Below are 14608 nucleotides of genomic sequence, written 5' to 3' on the forward strand. Positions count from 1 at the left end.
GACCCACAGCGTAAGGATAACCATGACTCTTTCTCCATTGGCATCCTCCCCAAAAAGCGTTAAAACTTTTCTGGTTCCTGTAGCCGGACCATTAGAGGGCTGCAAGATGCAGAATGTGCCCCCCACACCTGGGGGCCATTGATGGAGCTTCTTGTGTTACTCTGGTAACTTCAGGGATCTTGTTCTGGGCAAAAGTGAAGGTTGGTCAAGAGGATTTGGGCAAATGTCAGAATTTCATATAGTTGCTGTTTCATGCTGAGTTGTTGTTTTTTGTTTGTTTCTTTTCATTTTGTTTCGTTTCATTTTGTTTTAATGCAGCTTATCAAATCAACATTTTCAATTCCAGAAGCTGTTTTTTTTTTTCTGTTCTTTCCTTAAACCTGGTTAGAGCAAAGACACGAAATTCATATTGGTGAGAGTCAGACTGAGAAATTCTAACTCATTTTCTAAGATGGTAATTATGTTTGCCATTTGGAAGTGAAATCAGTTCACACTGCTGAGTTAGAGAAATGGTTTTTAAGAATTTCGTAAAAAGTAGCAGAGATTCAAATACGGCTACTATTGCACGTGGCTGTGGTAGGGCAACTAGCAATTTGAACTTCTGAGTAAAGAATGTTGCTCCTTTCAACTTGCACAACCTGTTTCTGGAACAGTTTTTTTCCTCTCATAAGCCTGGCCTTCTTACAGTAAGTAGTGTGTGGACTGACTCTTCTGGTGTAAAATGTGTAAATATATGTGCAGGCGCATGTGTTTAAATATATAAACACTGTGCAAGTCACCTGACACAATCCCAGTTTTATGCGTAAGCAGCGTATTATATACTGTATTCATAACATACCCTTCACACTACAGATTTATGCTAAAAGTATCCTAATGTTTCTGACAGCTCATGTGTGACATGAATGTAATCCATATTTCTTGGAGGAGCTAATCTAAGCGGTTTATTTTCCGATACTGCTGATAGGGCTATATCTCTTGATGTCACAGCAGTTGAGATTCTGATGGTAACATATTGTTTACGGGTCACTGCCTTTGTCTCAAAGAATAGGTTGGAACAGAATAGCAAAGGTTAATTAAGTTTGTCTATCAAGGAGGGACAGATATAGATGTCTCTTGTATTTTCTATGCTGGAATCAAAGGAAGTCAAGACAGAGTGTCATAGTCTCTTTTTCCTTGTGCCATAAAAGATGCTTACTTGGTTTTAGGAACGAAACAAAACCACCTTGAGCAGTGCAAGTGCAGCAGCAGTTGTGAGGGGTCAGCTCTCAGGTGGTAGCATTACCAGATGGGAGAGCAGTGGCCACCCTGCTTTACAGCTTGGGAAACTGAGGCACAGAGTTGTTTGGTGGCTTGCCCAAGGTCACACAGCCAGCAGGTAATGGACCAGAAGTCCTTGACATGCAAGTTCCTGCTCCAGTGTCCTGCTGTTGTCTTCTTGCGTCACACTAAAAATTGACTTGTGAATTCTGTTTGCAAATAACTAAATGCGAAACCAAATTTTATGCCCCCTAAAATTGCCTTTTTTTTTTTTTTAAAGACCCAAGGAGGAGGATATGTTAAAACTCTTAACAGAGTCTCTCTGGTGTTTCAGTAATTTTGGGTTTTGTTCTAAGTTAGCTGGTGGCGAGTCTTGGGTGAAATGGACACACAGAAAGCCTGGGCTAGATGCCTTGGCTGAGTTCAGCTAAACTGTAGTGATGATAGTTAGATCCCTTTTGTTGCTCTGAATGCTTTGCAGTGCTTGTCACCCAGGATTAGCATCTGCGACCTCCTCCTACTTTCCTTCTTGGGAATAACCCCCTCACCCCCAGTCAGGATCAGCTGCAGAGCGTTAAGGTGATGATGCTAAGTATAACACTGGCTTGCTCTCCAAGAGTTTGCAGCTGGCTGCTCCTATGAATAAAAGAATTACCCATATGATGCTCTGTCTAAAGTAAGTCATCTGGGAAGGGCAGCCCATTTGCTAGTCTCCAAGGCTGGAAAGAGAAGTGAGCCACCAGGTGCGCCTGCCTTACCTCTTCCTTAGGTCTGGCTACCACCACTCCTCAGCTCTTCCTCCACAAGGAGTACATTTAAAGGCTATGCAGATGCTGCCAGGAACATGGGAGGAGCAGCAGGACATCACTGTTGACAAAGTTGTTTTTTTTGCAGGACTCCCTGGGATGATCTGAATTGATGCAGGAGCATCCTCTTTATGCTCCTCTGGCTTTTGATATGTATTCTGTCACTGATGGACACTGCTGTAGAGCTGCATTGGCTGTTGTGCTCAGTGGTGGACAAATCCTGCTTCCAGCTTGCCTGTGTGCAGCCAAGCCATGGCTGCACCTTGAAGGTTCCCCATAGAGGCTCTGCAAGTAGGCAGGGAGAGAATTCCTACCATGCATGGTCTTTTTATTAGGCCATATTTGTTTGTTCATGGGTTCTTAGCATCCCATTGCTGCTTGCAATACATCCTTTAAACGGTTACTGAGTGCACACTGTGTTGTACAACTTAGAGGAACATGTAAATGTTGAATAGGCCAGATGTGCTTCTCAGGTAATCTGTGCTTTCCACGAAAGTCAGTGAGGGACTTGGTGAACCAGTGGTTTTCAACTGAAACGCCCTTCATCTGGCAGGTGGGGCAGAGCATGAGCAGTGTGTGGCTGGAGGGGGTGCGCTGGAATAAGTCAGAAACTCAAGTGTGCTCTGCAAAGAGTGTGTGTCTGCTGAGGTCTGTCAGAGGGAGGGCAGGCTCCCTTTTGCTCTGCAGCAGAATGCCGTGCTGTAGTCCTGGAGGTAAAGAGACAAATCCTGAGCTAGCAGTGCTGTGGAGCCAGGCGCTGTACACAGCCAGGTAAATCCTCCTGCCGCCAAGCTTGCAAAAGGAGAGGAGAGAGTGGGAGGGCATGTCTGGGGTTGCTTGAGATGCTGCTGTGGTGTCTGCTTGGAAGGCAGAGTACGCAGAATTTGTGTTGTGCCCTTCTCTTCCACAGCATTTCCTCACCCAAAACATGCCTTGTTGTTGTGGCACATAGCCAGCGGTGATGCTGACTGGCATGGCTCATGGGACCATTCCAGCCCTTACTTATTTCGGCCTCACTGGGGGTGGCGAGGAAGGCAGGAGAAGGTGGCAGAGGGCTAGGCATCTCCTTCTAAGATATGTGCATGACCTGGAGCTGAGACCCTGCAGTTCCCCCTGGAGGTGACCCAGGATGATCCCCAGCTGGGCACCTGTCTCCCGCCTTCAGAGAGGTGCACTGCACGGAATTAGGAATGATCCAAATAGTCCAGGGCTTCCCCTGTATTATTTCTATCTCCTGTTCTAGCTGTAGCACCCAAAAATGTGAAAGGGCCCTGCAGAGCTGCAGGAGTTAATACAGAGCAAGTGCCCCTTCTCTCTGGGTAATCATCTCCTAAGCCCCCTTTTTAATGCAGCACTAAGGTCAAGAATTTTTACGACTGGTTGTTTTTTTATTGTTACTGTAAAATAGGATTGCTAAGCACTATAAAAAGGAAACCTTATGGTTCAGATTTACTGTGGTGTGTATTCTAAACAGTTTAATAAAACAAAACCAAAAGCTTTTAGATTTTCTTCAGTGGTTAATACACAGCATATTCTTTGCAGAGCTGAGCCTCTGGCTGTCGGTCGAACTGTGGTTCATAGACTTGGTGTGGGTAATAAGATTATAAAACATGTCTCTTGCTAGCCAGCTACCACACACTAATAATAATAGTAGTAATAATTCATTGAATCCAGAGATTTTAGGTGAGTTGTTTTTTAAGAAATGGAGAAAAACCCTAAAAAAAAAGGTTTGAAAGGAAACAGGTCACTGCATACGCTCTACAGAGAAAGGAAACAAGCACACAATCATTTCAGTGCGAGGGAGCTGTTCCTTCATTTTGTTACGGCTAAAATAATACTGTCTCCATCAGGTGACCTTTTTTCAGTTGTATGTATGCACACATGCACATGTGGGAGAGTGAGGTGAAGAACTGAGAACGGGATGCTGACCATAGTCCTGCCCCAGCAAGGGCAGTAAGACCATGTGTGTAAAAATGCAGGCAGAGAGGACTTTGTTAACTTTTTTTCAGTACTACTAGAATCGTTGAGCTTTATGGGAGTGCAGATTCAGAATGACCTTTGCACCAAGTTTTTGGGCAGTTTATATTGCCAATCCATAATTTTAGGGCAGTGGCAGCCTGGGTTTTGCTGAGGAAGCATGTGAGAAAGCATGGATGCCTGTTTCCAGGAGGAGACTGCCCTTTTCAGAGCGGCACAGGGGACCTCAGTGGCTTGCTGGAGTTCAGACTCCCTTGGAACTCATCACAAACTCCACTCCAAACAAAGTGGGATGTTCCCTTCTGTCTTGGAGAGTCCCAGGAGGATTTTATGTGATTTGGACCACTTTATTTCCCATCTGGCAGTTTAAGTACTAAAAATAGTTTTGAATATTAAATTAGCAAGGGACCACTGTCCACGACAGATCAGCTGTCTGCATCCTCTGCTCTTCAGCTCTGCATTTCTCTGTCTCTGATGGAGCAAGATGGGAGACATGGCTGGGTGGGACCTGTAGGTGCAGTGGTAATGCAGGCAGAGCTCCTCTTCAGCCAAAGTGAGACACGGCCCAAAAAGTCTCTCGAGCACTTTGCCTCTCAGAGGTGCTGTATAATGGCACAGCTTCATGTGCCTTACTTTTGGCCCTGCTGCCTTTTTCCCTGGTACAAAGCTATCATTTTTTCTCTGCCCAGAAACTTTCCATCTTACAATCATTCACTGCCCAGCAAACTTAGGGAGACTAAATGATATTAACTTTCCTTTTGAAGTCCATCTTCTTGCACAGATTTTGGCTACTTCTTTTTGAGTGTTATAGCCATGTTACATTATAGAACTTTGGAACAAATAATAGTAGACGGTAGGTCTTTTGTAAAACAAAAATTAAAAAAGCATTGCTGCCTCTCCAGGGAGATCAGTTTGGGTCATTTGAGAGTGTTGGAGTAAGATAAACCTTGATTTCTGAGTACTGCCAACTTGGCTGCTGAGTCTGGGAGGTAGAAGGGGCTGTCTGATCATTCAGACACTGAGCTGACACAGCTGACTTGCTTGTGTCCAGTTGTGGCTCCACTGCAGACTTGCTGTGTACTCTGCCTACAGCTTGATTTGTCTGTAAATATGGATTATTTTTTTTCCCATCTCATTTGTTTTTAAGAGAAGTGGTGTGTTTATGTGTGTGTCACATGCTCAGATTCAGTTGAGTGTGTTAGGAGGTTGAATTGTCTTCTGAGTCCATCCTGCAGGCTCCTGGTGGAGAGCTACCACTGGTGTGAGGCATGTTGGTCTTGTTAGAGGTCTTTGCAGTGAATGTTACATGTTTATGTGCCACATACAGGTTCAGCTGAGGTAAGATAAATCAGCTAGTCAGCATGCTGTTTTACCTGCTTCTAGATCACTTAATAGGACTGGGTCTGCTCGCTGGAGCTGGGTGGCATGGACACACCTTCAGTCAACCGCAGCAAAAATCCAGCGCCAATGTGTTGGGATTTGGCTTCTCTTCTGTCCTCCGTGGTCTCTCTCAAGGATGTGTGCCTGTGGGCAGCAGGGTGCGCGCGCAGTGCTGAGGCCAGCTTTCGTATCTGTTGTGATCCTGTCTCCACAGACGAAGGGGATGGAGAACCGCCATGCCATGAGCTCCCAGTACAGGATGTGCTCCTACCACCCACCCGCTTCTTACCTGGGCCAGGGGGTCGGCACTCCGGTGTGCGTCCCGCAGATCCTGACCTCGGAGGACGTCCCCTCGTACTCAGAGTCAAAAGTGAGAGGTAAGTGCACTCACCAGGGCTTCTAGCACTGTTCTGACTTGGAACAGGCATCCTCACAATGCGGGTGGGTGACGGGAGGGGAGTTAGGTGGCAGACAGTAGGTGCCAAAGTCTACAAGAGGTGTCTGGTTTTGGAAAGGCTTTCAGGGCAGTTGTAAAGTAGAAGTGCTACTGTACGGTAACATAAGCATGTATTTAAGAAGTCTCATCATTCAGGAGAGCAGTTGGTTGATACTTTTCTGCTCCTGCATATATTCCTGAAATTGTACAGTGAGACCCTTGAGACATCTGTCTGAGCTCACTGCATGGCTCTCTCACAAGACAGATGCCCAGTTAAAAATTATCTTTTCTCTCTTTTCTTCTCAGAAATTCTGTTTGTTATTTCTCCCTCAGGATCCCCAAGCCTCCCACTGAGCCTCTGCTGTCCTGTTCTTTCTGAACCACACATGGAAACTATCCCTGTATCCCATCCATGCCACGATGCCCTTCACAGATTCATCTTGTTGCTTTCAAACTTAGCACACCATACTACTTCACTTAAAGCTACTGCAGATAAATCTGCCTTTTCTTATCCCGTGTTCTTGGCCATCCCAAATATTACTGTAATCTGCAGTAATTTTTAGGAAGGAGTTGGTGAATTTACACTGAGGTTTTCTGATAGTGTTTCTTTTGCTTCTTTGTTCTTATGCTCTGTTAGCAGGTAGAGTACAGATATTAGAATGTCTCTGCTGGAGCAGACCAAACCCTATTTAGCTGCTTTCCTGTCCCTGGAACAGGCCAGTAACGGGTAACAGAGAAACAGAGAAACAGTGGGGTGTTCCTACTTCATATGTCCACAATTCCCGTGGTGCTACAGCATTTGAAGCTTCTGAACTATCATATTCAGTTACCTGCAGCAGACCTGCATTCCATGAACTGAGCTAATCCTTCCAGACGCTCTTCATGCTTTTCATCTGTCTGTAGCAAAGAACTTGGCAGTTTAATTTGGTATGGTTGGGAAGTATTTCATTTTGTTTATTTTACACCTGACAATTCTTTATGCTGTTTATTCTGTGTGTGGAGTGACAGCACTGACAACAGCATCCAGCCTCATTTGCTTCTCTGATGCACATGTACATTGAAGTGAATCTTCTATGTTGGCACACATGTGCTGAGCCTTTTTTTTTCCATCTGATGAAAAGATGCATGTTATGCAGGTCCCATATCTGTTTTCAGTCATGGCTTTTTTGTTGCTGATGTCCTGGTGTCTGTTTCATTTGTTTTGTGGTGAAAAACATGATTGTGGTTAAGTTACTTTAAGGACTGAGATGAAGCTTTGGAAGGTGAAATACGTTTAAGTCATATCTATGGCTGGTGTAAATCAGCATTGAGCCTTGAATTCAGTAACTCCACAATGATTTATACTGAAGAGGAGGCTGCTGTTTCACAGTGGCTGTTTTCTAAAAGTCTTCCAACTAAATACGACATATTAGATAGATGAAGAAACAACACATGGTGTGATAAAACCTTAGACTTTTTCTCCTTTTCCAGTAGTTCTAAATGGCTTAGAGAAATCAGTGATCCTTGGTTCATTTTCCTTCTCTTTTCTTCAATTTTATTTTCTTCCTTCTTCTCTGACCACCATTGAGCAATAACGTCTTTCTTTCTGATGATTGGTCCAAGAAGCACTTGGCTTTATGCTCAACTGCAGTTGACACTTTTTCTTGCATCCATCACTACTAACTCACTAAGAAGTCTTACCAGTTGAGTGTTCTTACAAATAGACAAAAGACCTTATACCCTTTGTTCCCAAATGCACTTCAGCAATTTTTCATCACTCCAGAAAAAAAGTTGTGCGTAATGTGCCACTGATTTTTAAACTGCATAAATACTGTATTTTCAATAATCCTTGACTGCTTCTCCAGACAGTATTCCACACACAGATATTGTTCCCTAAGTTACACCATCAATCAGAAACCGACAAGCAGTGAGATGTAATTTACTGAGATCAAACAGCATTTTCCAGACTCTGAAGAAGTGTTTTTCCATAGCAGGGAGGTAGTGGGTGAAAGAGGCACAAATATTTTTGTGAGAAAGTTGGGCCTGAGAGCAAGACCATACCTGTTTCAGAGGCTTCTTAGAGGCATCCTCTTTTATATTGTGCTAGATCTTGGAGGAAACAACTGCTTTTACTTTTTCCATCTACAGACAAAGTAATATTCTCAGGCTGTTAGTCCATGATTTACACTCCCAGGACATATTCCTCCTAATGCTTTTCCTCGGAGAGTTTGAGGCTTTCTGCCTCTTTATTGTCATTTGTGTGGATGCTGTCAGCCAGCAGGCTGTGGGCTGTAGAAGCCCCAAGGTACTGACTATCCATGCTGCAAATGTTGTCTCATATAACAGACATGTTCTTAGCATTTCTCCACTGATGGTTGGACTGAGCTTTGTACAGTGCCTGCTTGATATGAAACCTGGTGGCTTGTTTCTGCAGGGTTAGTGATTGCTACTTCTTAAAGACAACTCTAGAGCATGTTTTAAATGACCAAATCATATTTTACTCATTCGTCCTTTTCTGTGCTTGAAATAGCAACCATGTTCGGAGCCATGTTTTCTTTCTAACAAAACATAGTCATAGATTTTAGGTCCAGAAGGTAACATTAGGATCATCTAGTCTTACCTGTTGTATATTGGAGACTGTACAATTTCACCTTATAGCTCCTGCAGCAAACTCAGAACTATTTTTTTAAGATGTGTTCCCATAGACTTGGTAATGCAGAAATTTTACGGGAAGGTAACAATGTGTACATAAGAGCAACAGGTCAAAATAAAGAAAATAATAATTTTGCAGCCAGATTTTCAAAACTTCTGAGACCTATATGTTTAACACAAATGGTTATTAAATTCCCAGCCACAAATCAGAGGTACAATACACACAGTCTATTACTCACACTTCAATTGTAACTTCAGGTTTATAGAGGTTTTGCCAGTTCATATATTATCTCAGTTAGTATTTCAGTCAGACCATTTCATTAATTTTGTTCTGCTAAGTTAACTGCCTGTTTAGACCAGTTATGTTGAAAGGGAGGAAAGATGAGCTAGCAGACCACTGATTTACACTTTCTTTGTTTGTTTTTTTTTATGAATGATGTGAAATTCCCAGTAAGCTTCTGACATTTGTACATGAGGTCATACCATGTTACAGTGTGTTGCATATCGTAATGGACTGACATTTTCTGAATGGCAAAACACCATCACTCAACCTCCTTGCAATTTGAAGGTGCTCTAAGTGAAATGGTTTTGCTTCCAACCAGCACAGCTGCTACCCCTCTGGAAACTGGAAAAAAAGAGGGAGAAAAATAAGAAAAAACAGTGACGAATGGCAAAAGGGTGTTTTCAGAAGGCTCTCTTAGATCACCAGTTTGTAACATATATATATATAGTAATTTCTGGACAGAAGAGGAATTTTGTACTCTACTTCCAAAAGATGTTTCCTCTTTTTTTTTTTTCCCCTCTGGTATCTTGCTATTTTTTTTTTTTGGAATGAGCAATTAGAATAAAAGATATATGGGAGGTTGTTAACAATCCGTGGGTATGCAGAGGATGCTTTAAAGGGTGTTTCTGCTTTGCAAGCCAAGCTGAGAGCTCCTTCTGCAAGAAATGGAGGAATAAGAATGTGTATACAGCAGTCACAACAGGGTATTTTATCCCCAAGAACCAGGTGCCTCAGTCCCATTGATTTCTGTGGGGCAGTTGTTTTGTGTTTTTTTTTCAAAGGATTTTTTTCAGGTTTTGGTCAGCACCCAGAATTGCCTCGTACCTTCCACTTGCTTTGGATCAGGCCCCTCCTGTGATTAGATTTGTGAAATACCTACACAAAACCTTGATTTGAGACATGAAGGCATGTGCTTAGATCGGGGCTGGGTGCCCAGCTCTGGATTCTGTTTCCACTGAATAAGGGTGAGCATTTGCTTGGCTATGGGAAAGTAGTTTCCAGGTTTGGGGCAGTTGCAAAAAAAAACCCAAGATTTAAATGTAGAGGAGAAACATCCCTCTATTTGGAGACACCTTTGATTTCAAATTAATTATCTTCTCTTAACTTTAGTATGGAGTAGAAACTGATCCTTGTCAATATTTTCTGAACAGTGTCTATGCCAATGGTGAAAAAGGTGGTTTGCATTTAAATGTTGCTCTAGTTGCTGAACGGACTTGAATTTTTGTTTTCTGACACTGTCTCAGGATAGTTGGAAATACACGTAATGAAGCGCTAGAGCAGTGCTGTATTTGCAGCTTTAATGTAAAGCAGGAGCCATATAAAGCAGGAGCCTGAAACTTCTTCCAAAACAAAAATGAGAAAAACTCATATGAAGTGTTCATTTTGATATGGAAAAGGTCAACGGTTTTGTTTAAATCAGCAAACAGTGTTTTTCCTTGGAAAACCAAGGGAAAACATTTCAGGTAATATTTATTTTTATTTTTATTTTCCGAGCAGAACAGCTTCCAACACTTTTCAAACACTTTTCAATGAGTTATTCTTGCCTAGAAGCTAAATAACTGTTATCTCCAGTTTTACAGTTGTGGAAACTGAGGAATGTTGATTGAACAAGGCACAGACTTCTCCAGGGTCCACATAATAGCTCCTGCTTCTGTCTAGGTGGATGCTGTATTGAAAATACTGCTGGGCCGTAGGAGAAGACCACTCGAACTGTGGAACAGCTCTGTAAAGAGTCTCTTCCAGTGATTACACAGTCAAGGGCATGTTAGAAACAGTCTCCCTGATTAAGACAAAAAGTTTCATTTCACTAAAAAAAGTGTTGGAATGTGAGGAATCCTATATGCCTGAAAAATGCAAGAGAGGTCTTGGATGAGGATGTGTTTCTTCAGAATGGTCTGTAGTGTTGTGGTGGTTTTACTGGGGTGGGCGGCCAAGCTCCACCTCAGCCACTCTCTCACTCCCCCTCCTCAAAGGGAAGGGGGGAGAAAATACAATGCAAAAGGCTCAAGGGTTGAGATGAGGATGGGGAGATCACTCAACAATTATCATGACAGGCAAAACAGACTCCGAGCAGGGAGATAGTAAGATTTATTGCCTATTACTAACAAGCTAGAGAAGCGAGGGACAAAGGAAAGAAACCAAAAATGCCTTCCCCTCATCCACTCTCTTCCACCTCCTCCCCCTGAGTGGCACAGGGGAATGGGGGCTGTGGTCAGTCTATAGCACTTCATCTCCACCGCTCCTTTTCAGTCACTCTCTGCCCCTGCTCCACGTGGGGTCCCTCCCACGGGATGCCGTCCTTCCCAAACTGAGCCTGCGGGGGCTGCCCACAGGCAGCAGCTCTCCAAGAACTGCTCCCACACGGCTGCGTACCACGGGGTCCATCCCCCAGGAGCAAACTGCTCCAGCACGGGTCCCCCATGGGCGGCAGCTTCCCCCAGACCCCCTGCTCCTGCGTGGGCTCCTCTCCACGGGCTGCAGCTCCGGCCCGGGGCCTGCTCCTGTGGGGGCGCTCCATGGGCCGCAGCCTCCTCCAGGCCACATCCACCTGCTCCATGGGGGGCTCCTCCACGGGCTGCAGCGTGGAGATCTGCTCCATGTGGGACCCATGGGCTGCAGGGGGACAGCCTGCTCCACCAGGGGCCTCTCCACAGGCTGCAGGGGAACTTCTGCTGCGTGCCTGGAGCACCTCCTGCCCTCCTGCTGCATTCACCTGGGGGGCTGCAGGGCTGCTTCTCACTCCTCTCTCTCTCCCAGCTGCTGTGTGGCAGCATGTTTGTTATTTTTTTCCCTTTCTTGAACATGCTCTCACAGAGGCACAAACAACATCGCTTATTGGCTCGGCTCTGGTCAGCAGCGGGGCAGCTTCTAGATTCTTCTCACAGAAGCCACCCCTATGGCTCCCTGCTACCAAAACCTTGCCACGTAAACCCACTACAAGTGTGTGAATGTTATGCTCCTTTTTCAGGTTTCATATGTACTCTATTCTTGCATGAAATCTGTGCCCTTGAGTGCCGTGCAAGATAAGAGTCATGTTCATATTCAAAGAAGGCACCTGGCTGTAGGACCAAAGAGGTCAAGGAGTCCTGGTATGCAGAAGCTCTTTGAGCTTGTGTCCTTGCATTAGTGCTGTTTTCTGTGGGCGTTCAAGCTACAGAGACAGCACACTGCAACAAAGCAGGCTGGTTTGGTATAGCTGAGAAACGACTCCAAAGGGCTGAAAAGAAGGCTTGCATTTACGAGCTCTGTATTTGCAGCCAGCAGACAAGATACGCTGACGGAGCTATGCTAATAAAGCACTTAGAGAAGTGGGGCAGAGCAGTAAAGAACAGTCCTCCGTCAGAGGGCTAGAACCAGTCTGTGTAAGCTGAGGAGCAGCTCTTGCAGTTTCACAGGGTCCAGGCATTGTCAAGTCTGAGATACCACATTTTTTCCTTTTGCTCCTGTTCATCTTCAGTAGAGGACCAGCAGAAATGCATATTGGCTGTAGAGGGGCTTCAGCAGCATAATATGTGGGGTATCATTTTACTCCTGGAATGGATGAAGTTCAGCAGTATTTAGCTTGTGTGTTTTGCTTATATGTCTATCTGTGCATCTTTTGCTTAAAAACCGTCCTCTGTTCAAGAGTATGCCATTCCTCAGGGATGAGGAACAAGCAGTGTTTGCTGAAACTTGACTGTATTTGCCACTAACTTTCCATCTCTTATCAACTTTCAGAAGTAAATTTGAAGTCAGACAAAAGGAGAAAGGAAGAGGTAATAATCTAAGCCTGCAGATCCTGAACAGTCAGTTCAAAGCTGTGTTTCTGTCAGCAGGTCACGTTATCTTTGGGTGGCTGTTGCATCTTCTTCGTGCATTCTCATTGCTGCTGTTTATAGTCCCAGATGGCTGTGCTGTGCACAGTGTCCCTTAGGTACTTCCTGTGAGGGTGCTGGGAAGGCTGGCAAAGTCTAAACTGATTCTCTAAGCCTTGGCTTACATTGCTGGTTGTGTATGTGGTGTAGACCACAGCCTCATCTATTCTTGCCTGCAGCAGTCTCATTTTTATGCAGGACTCTTGTAAAAAAACAGTTTTGTGGCTTTCTTAGAATGGCAGGGTACAGTATGTTTGGGGGCCATCAATATATGTATATACACACCTACATGTACATAAATACATATGCTTATATATACACCCCTGTAAAACAAACCTGCCATGTTCAGGCACTTCTGCCTGTCTTCACACAACCTGGATTGTAGGGATAGTCTGTAGAGTGAATTTGCTGTTAGTATGATGTGAGAGCAAACTTCTGTGGAAGTCAGACGATGTACTATCCTTTGATTACGTCAAGGTGGATCTTGAATAAGTTGCAACATTCTACAGACTTTTTCATGCAGATGACCTTTTAACATGTCAGTTTCATTTTCAATAAAAAGCTGAATTTTGAGCTTGGCTGACTACACAGTTGCTGGGTTTGGTGATACTTTATTTTTTTAAGTCAAGCAAGTTGCTAAGCTGCATTTGTGACATTCATGATCATACTTCCTTGTTTCATTAGATGTAATAGCAGCTTTCAAAATAGATTTGAGAATGTGAGACGTATTCATTATATACTCTGGCAGTCCATTTTTCTGTATGTTTAATGTTAAATTATTGGCCTGTGTTCTAACTGAGGTTGGCTTGGTGAAGATTTGACCAATATTAAAAGCAATTTATAAGGTCTGATTGATAGTGAAGGGAATTATGAAAAGAAATGAGTTCAAACATTTGCTTACATTATGTTCTGCTTTGGTTTATTCCTGATTCAAAGGCTCATCTTAGTAAATCCTCCTCAAAACGCAACCTTTATGTTCTGTTCACTGAAAATCACACAAATAAAAAAATGCATGCAGTGAAGCAACTTGTTGTGCAGTTGCAGAATTACTTGGTTGATTCACGAATTTTGCTGATTCATGCCAGGGCGAGTGATGAGCCCTGCTGCTTGCTGTGGGGGAGGATGCTGGTCCTGTGGCAGGAGCAGCTGAGCAGGCTGTATTTTTTGCTGGTTTCCCCCCCCCAAGTCTGTTTTTATAGAAATACATGTATTTCTGGAGCGAGGTTGTAGCATTCTATAGGAGGAATGGTAAGCTCTCATGAAAACTACATGCTTCCATTTGCCCCAGCAAGAGAGCAGCCTGGAGCCTCAGGAAGCACAGCTGGACCCTGTTCACCCACACCAGCAAAGCCACTTCCACCCCAATGGGGGTCTGCAGCTGCTGAGCGCTGCAATAAAGGTCTATCCCTGCTGTGCTCATGCAGCTGCACCAGCTCCTCGTGCTGCAGCCTCAGCATCCCTCTGCAAGGCCATGCCTGCACGTTGTCCTGAGATGCGCGATGGCCCTGAATGGCTTCCCTCCTTCTCAGCCTCTCCTGCAATTTGCAGTGTATCAGAACTACAGGTTGAGGACCAGGGGTTTACTCGCACTGCAGCCCCGAACTTGGTTTCTGCTTGCTTCAACTGCTTTCTGTATGGGGCAGAGCATGCTACAGCTGGCAAGGCTGCAGTTTATTTTCTTCATGCTTTAGAGGATGTTGGATACTTGTCTGAGAAAATCCACACAATCAGTTGAGCAGCATCCTTTTACACTGGGTGTAGGCTTGACACTGAGGTTTTATTACAGGACTTTTTCGCTTGCAAGCAGAAGTTTATGGAAATCATTAAACTTCAGCATGAAGTGTCAAAGCAAATGAAGACATTTTGTTGGCACAGTGGTGACACCAGTGTGTGTACCTGGGCATGGCTTGTAATTGTAGAAAAAAACAGTGAAACCTGCCTCCCTGTTTGCTTTGATGTGCAGGTGCATCCTTGTAGCTTGACT

The 14608-nt window shown here is 44.2% G+C and overlaps 1 protein-coding gene across 3 annotated transcripts in view; it reads left to right on the forward strand.

Annotated features, from left to right (window-relative positions):
* Positions 1-14608, forward strand: part of DMRT1 (doublesex and mab-3 related transcription factor 1) — a 61636-nt gene that overhangs the window by 28483 nt on the left and 18545 nt on the right. For 2 of the 3 annotated variants that reach the window (XM_040539929.1, XM_040539927.1), the window contains exon 4: positions 5635-5797. In XM_040539929.1, coding sequence (XP_040395863.1) covers positions 5635-5797 — 163 coding nt within the window. Of the gene's footprint in view, positions 1-5634; positions 5798-6493; positions 7256-14608 lie in introns of those variants that run through there. The other variant, XM_040539928.1, reaches the window with a different exon arrangement.

The sequence above is a fragment of the Cygnus olor genome, chromosome Z (assembly GCF_009769625.2).
Source record: "Cygnus olor isolate bCygOlo1 chromosome Z, bCygOlo1.pri.v2, whole genome shotgun sequence".
Lineage (NCBI taxonomy): Eukaryota > Metazoa > Chordata > Aves > Anseriformes > Anatidae > Cygnus > Cygnus olor.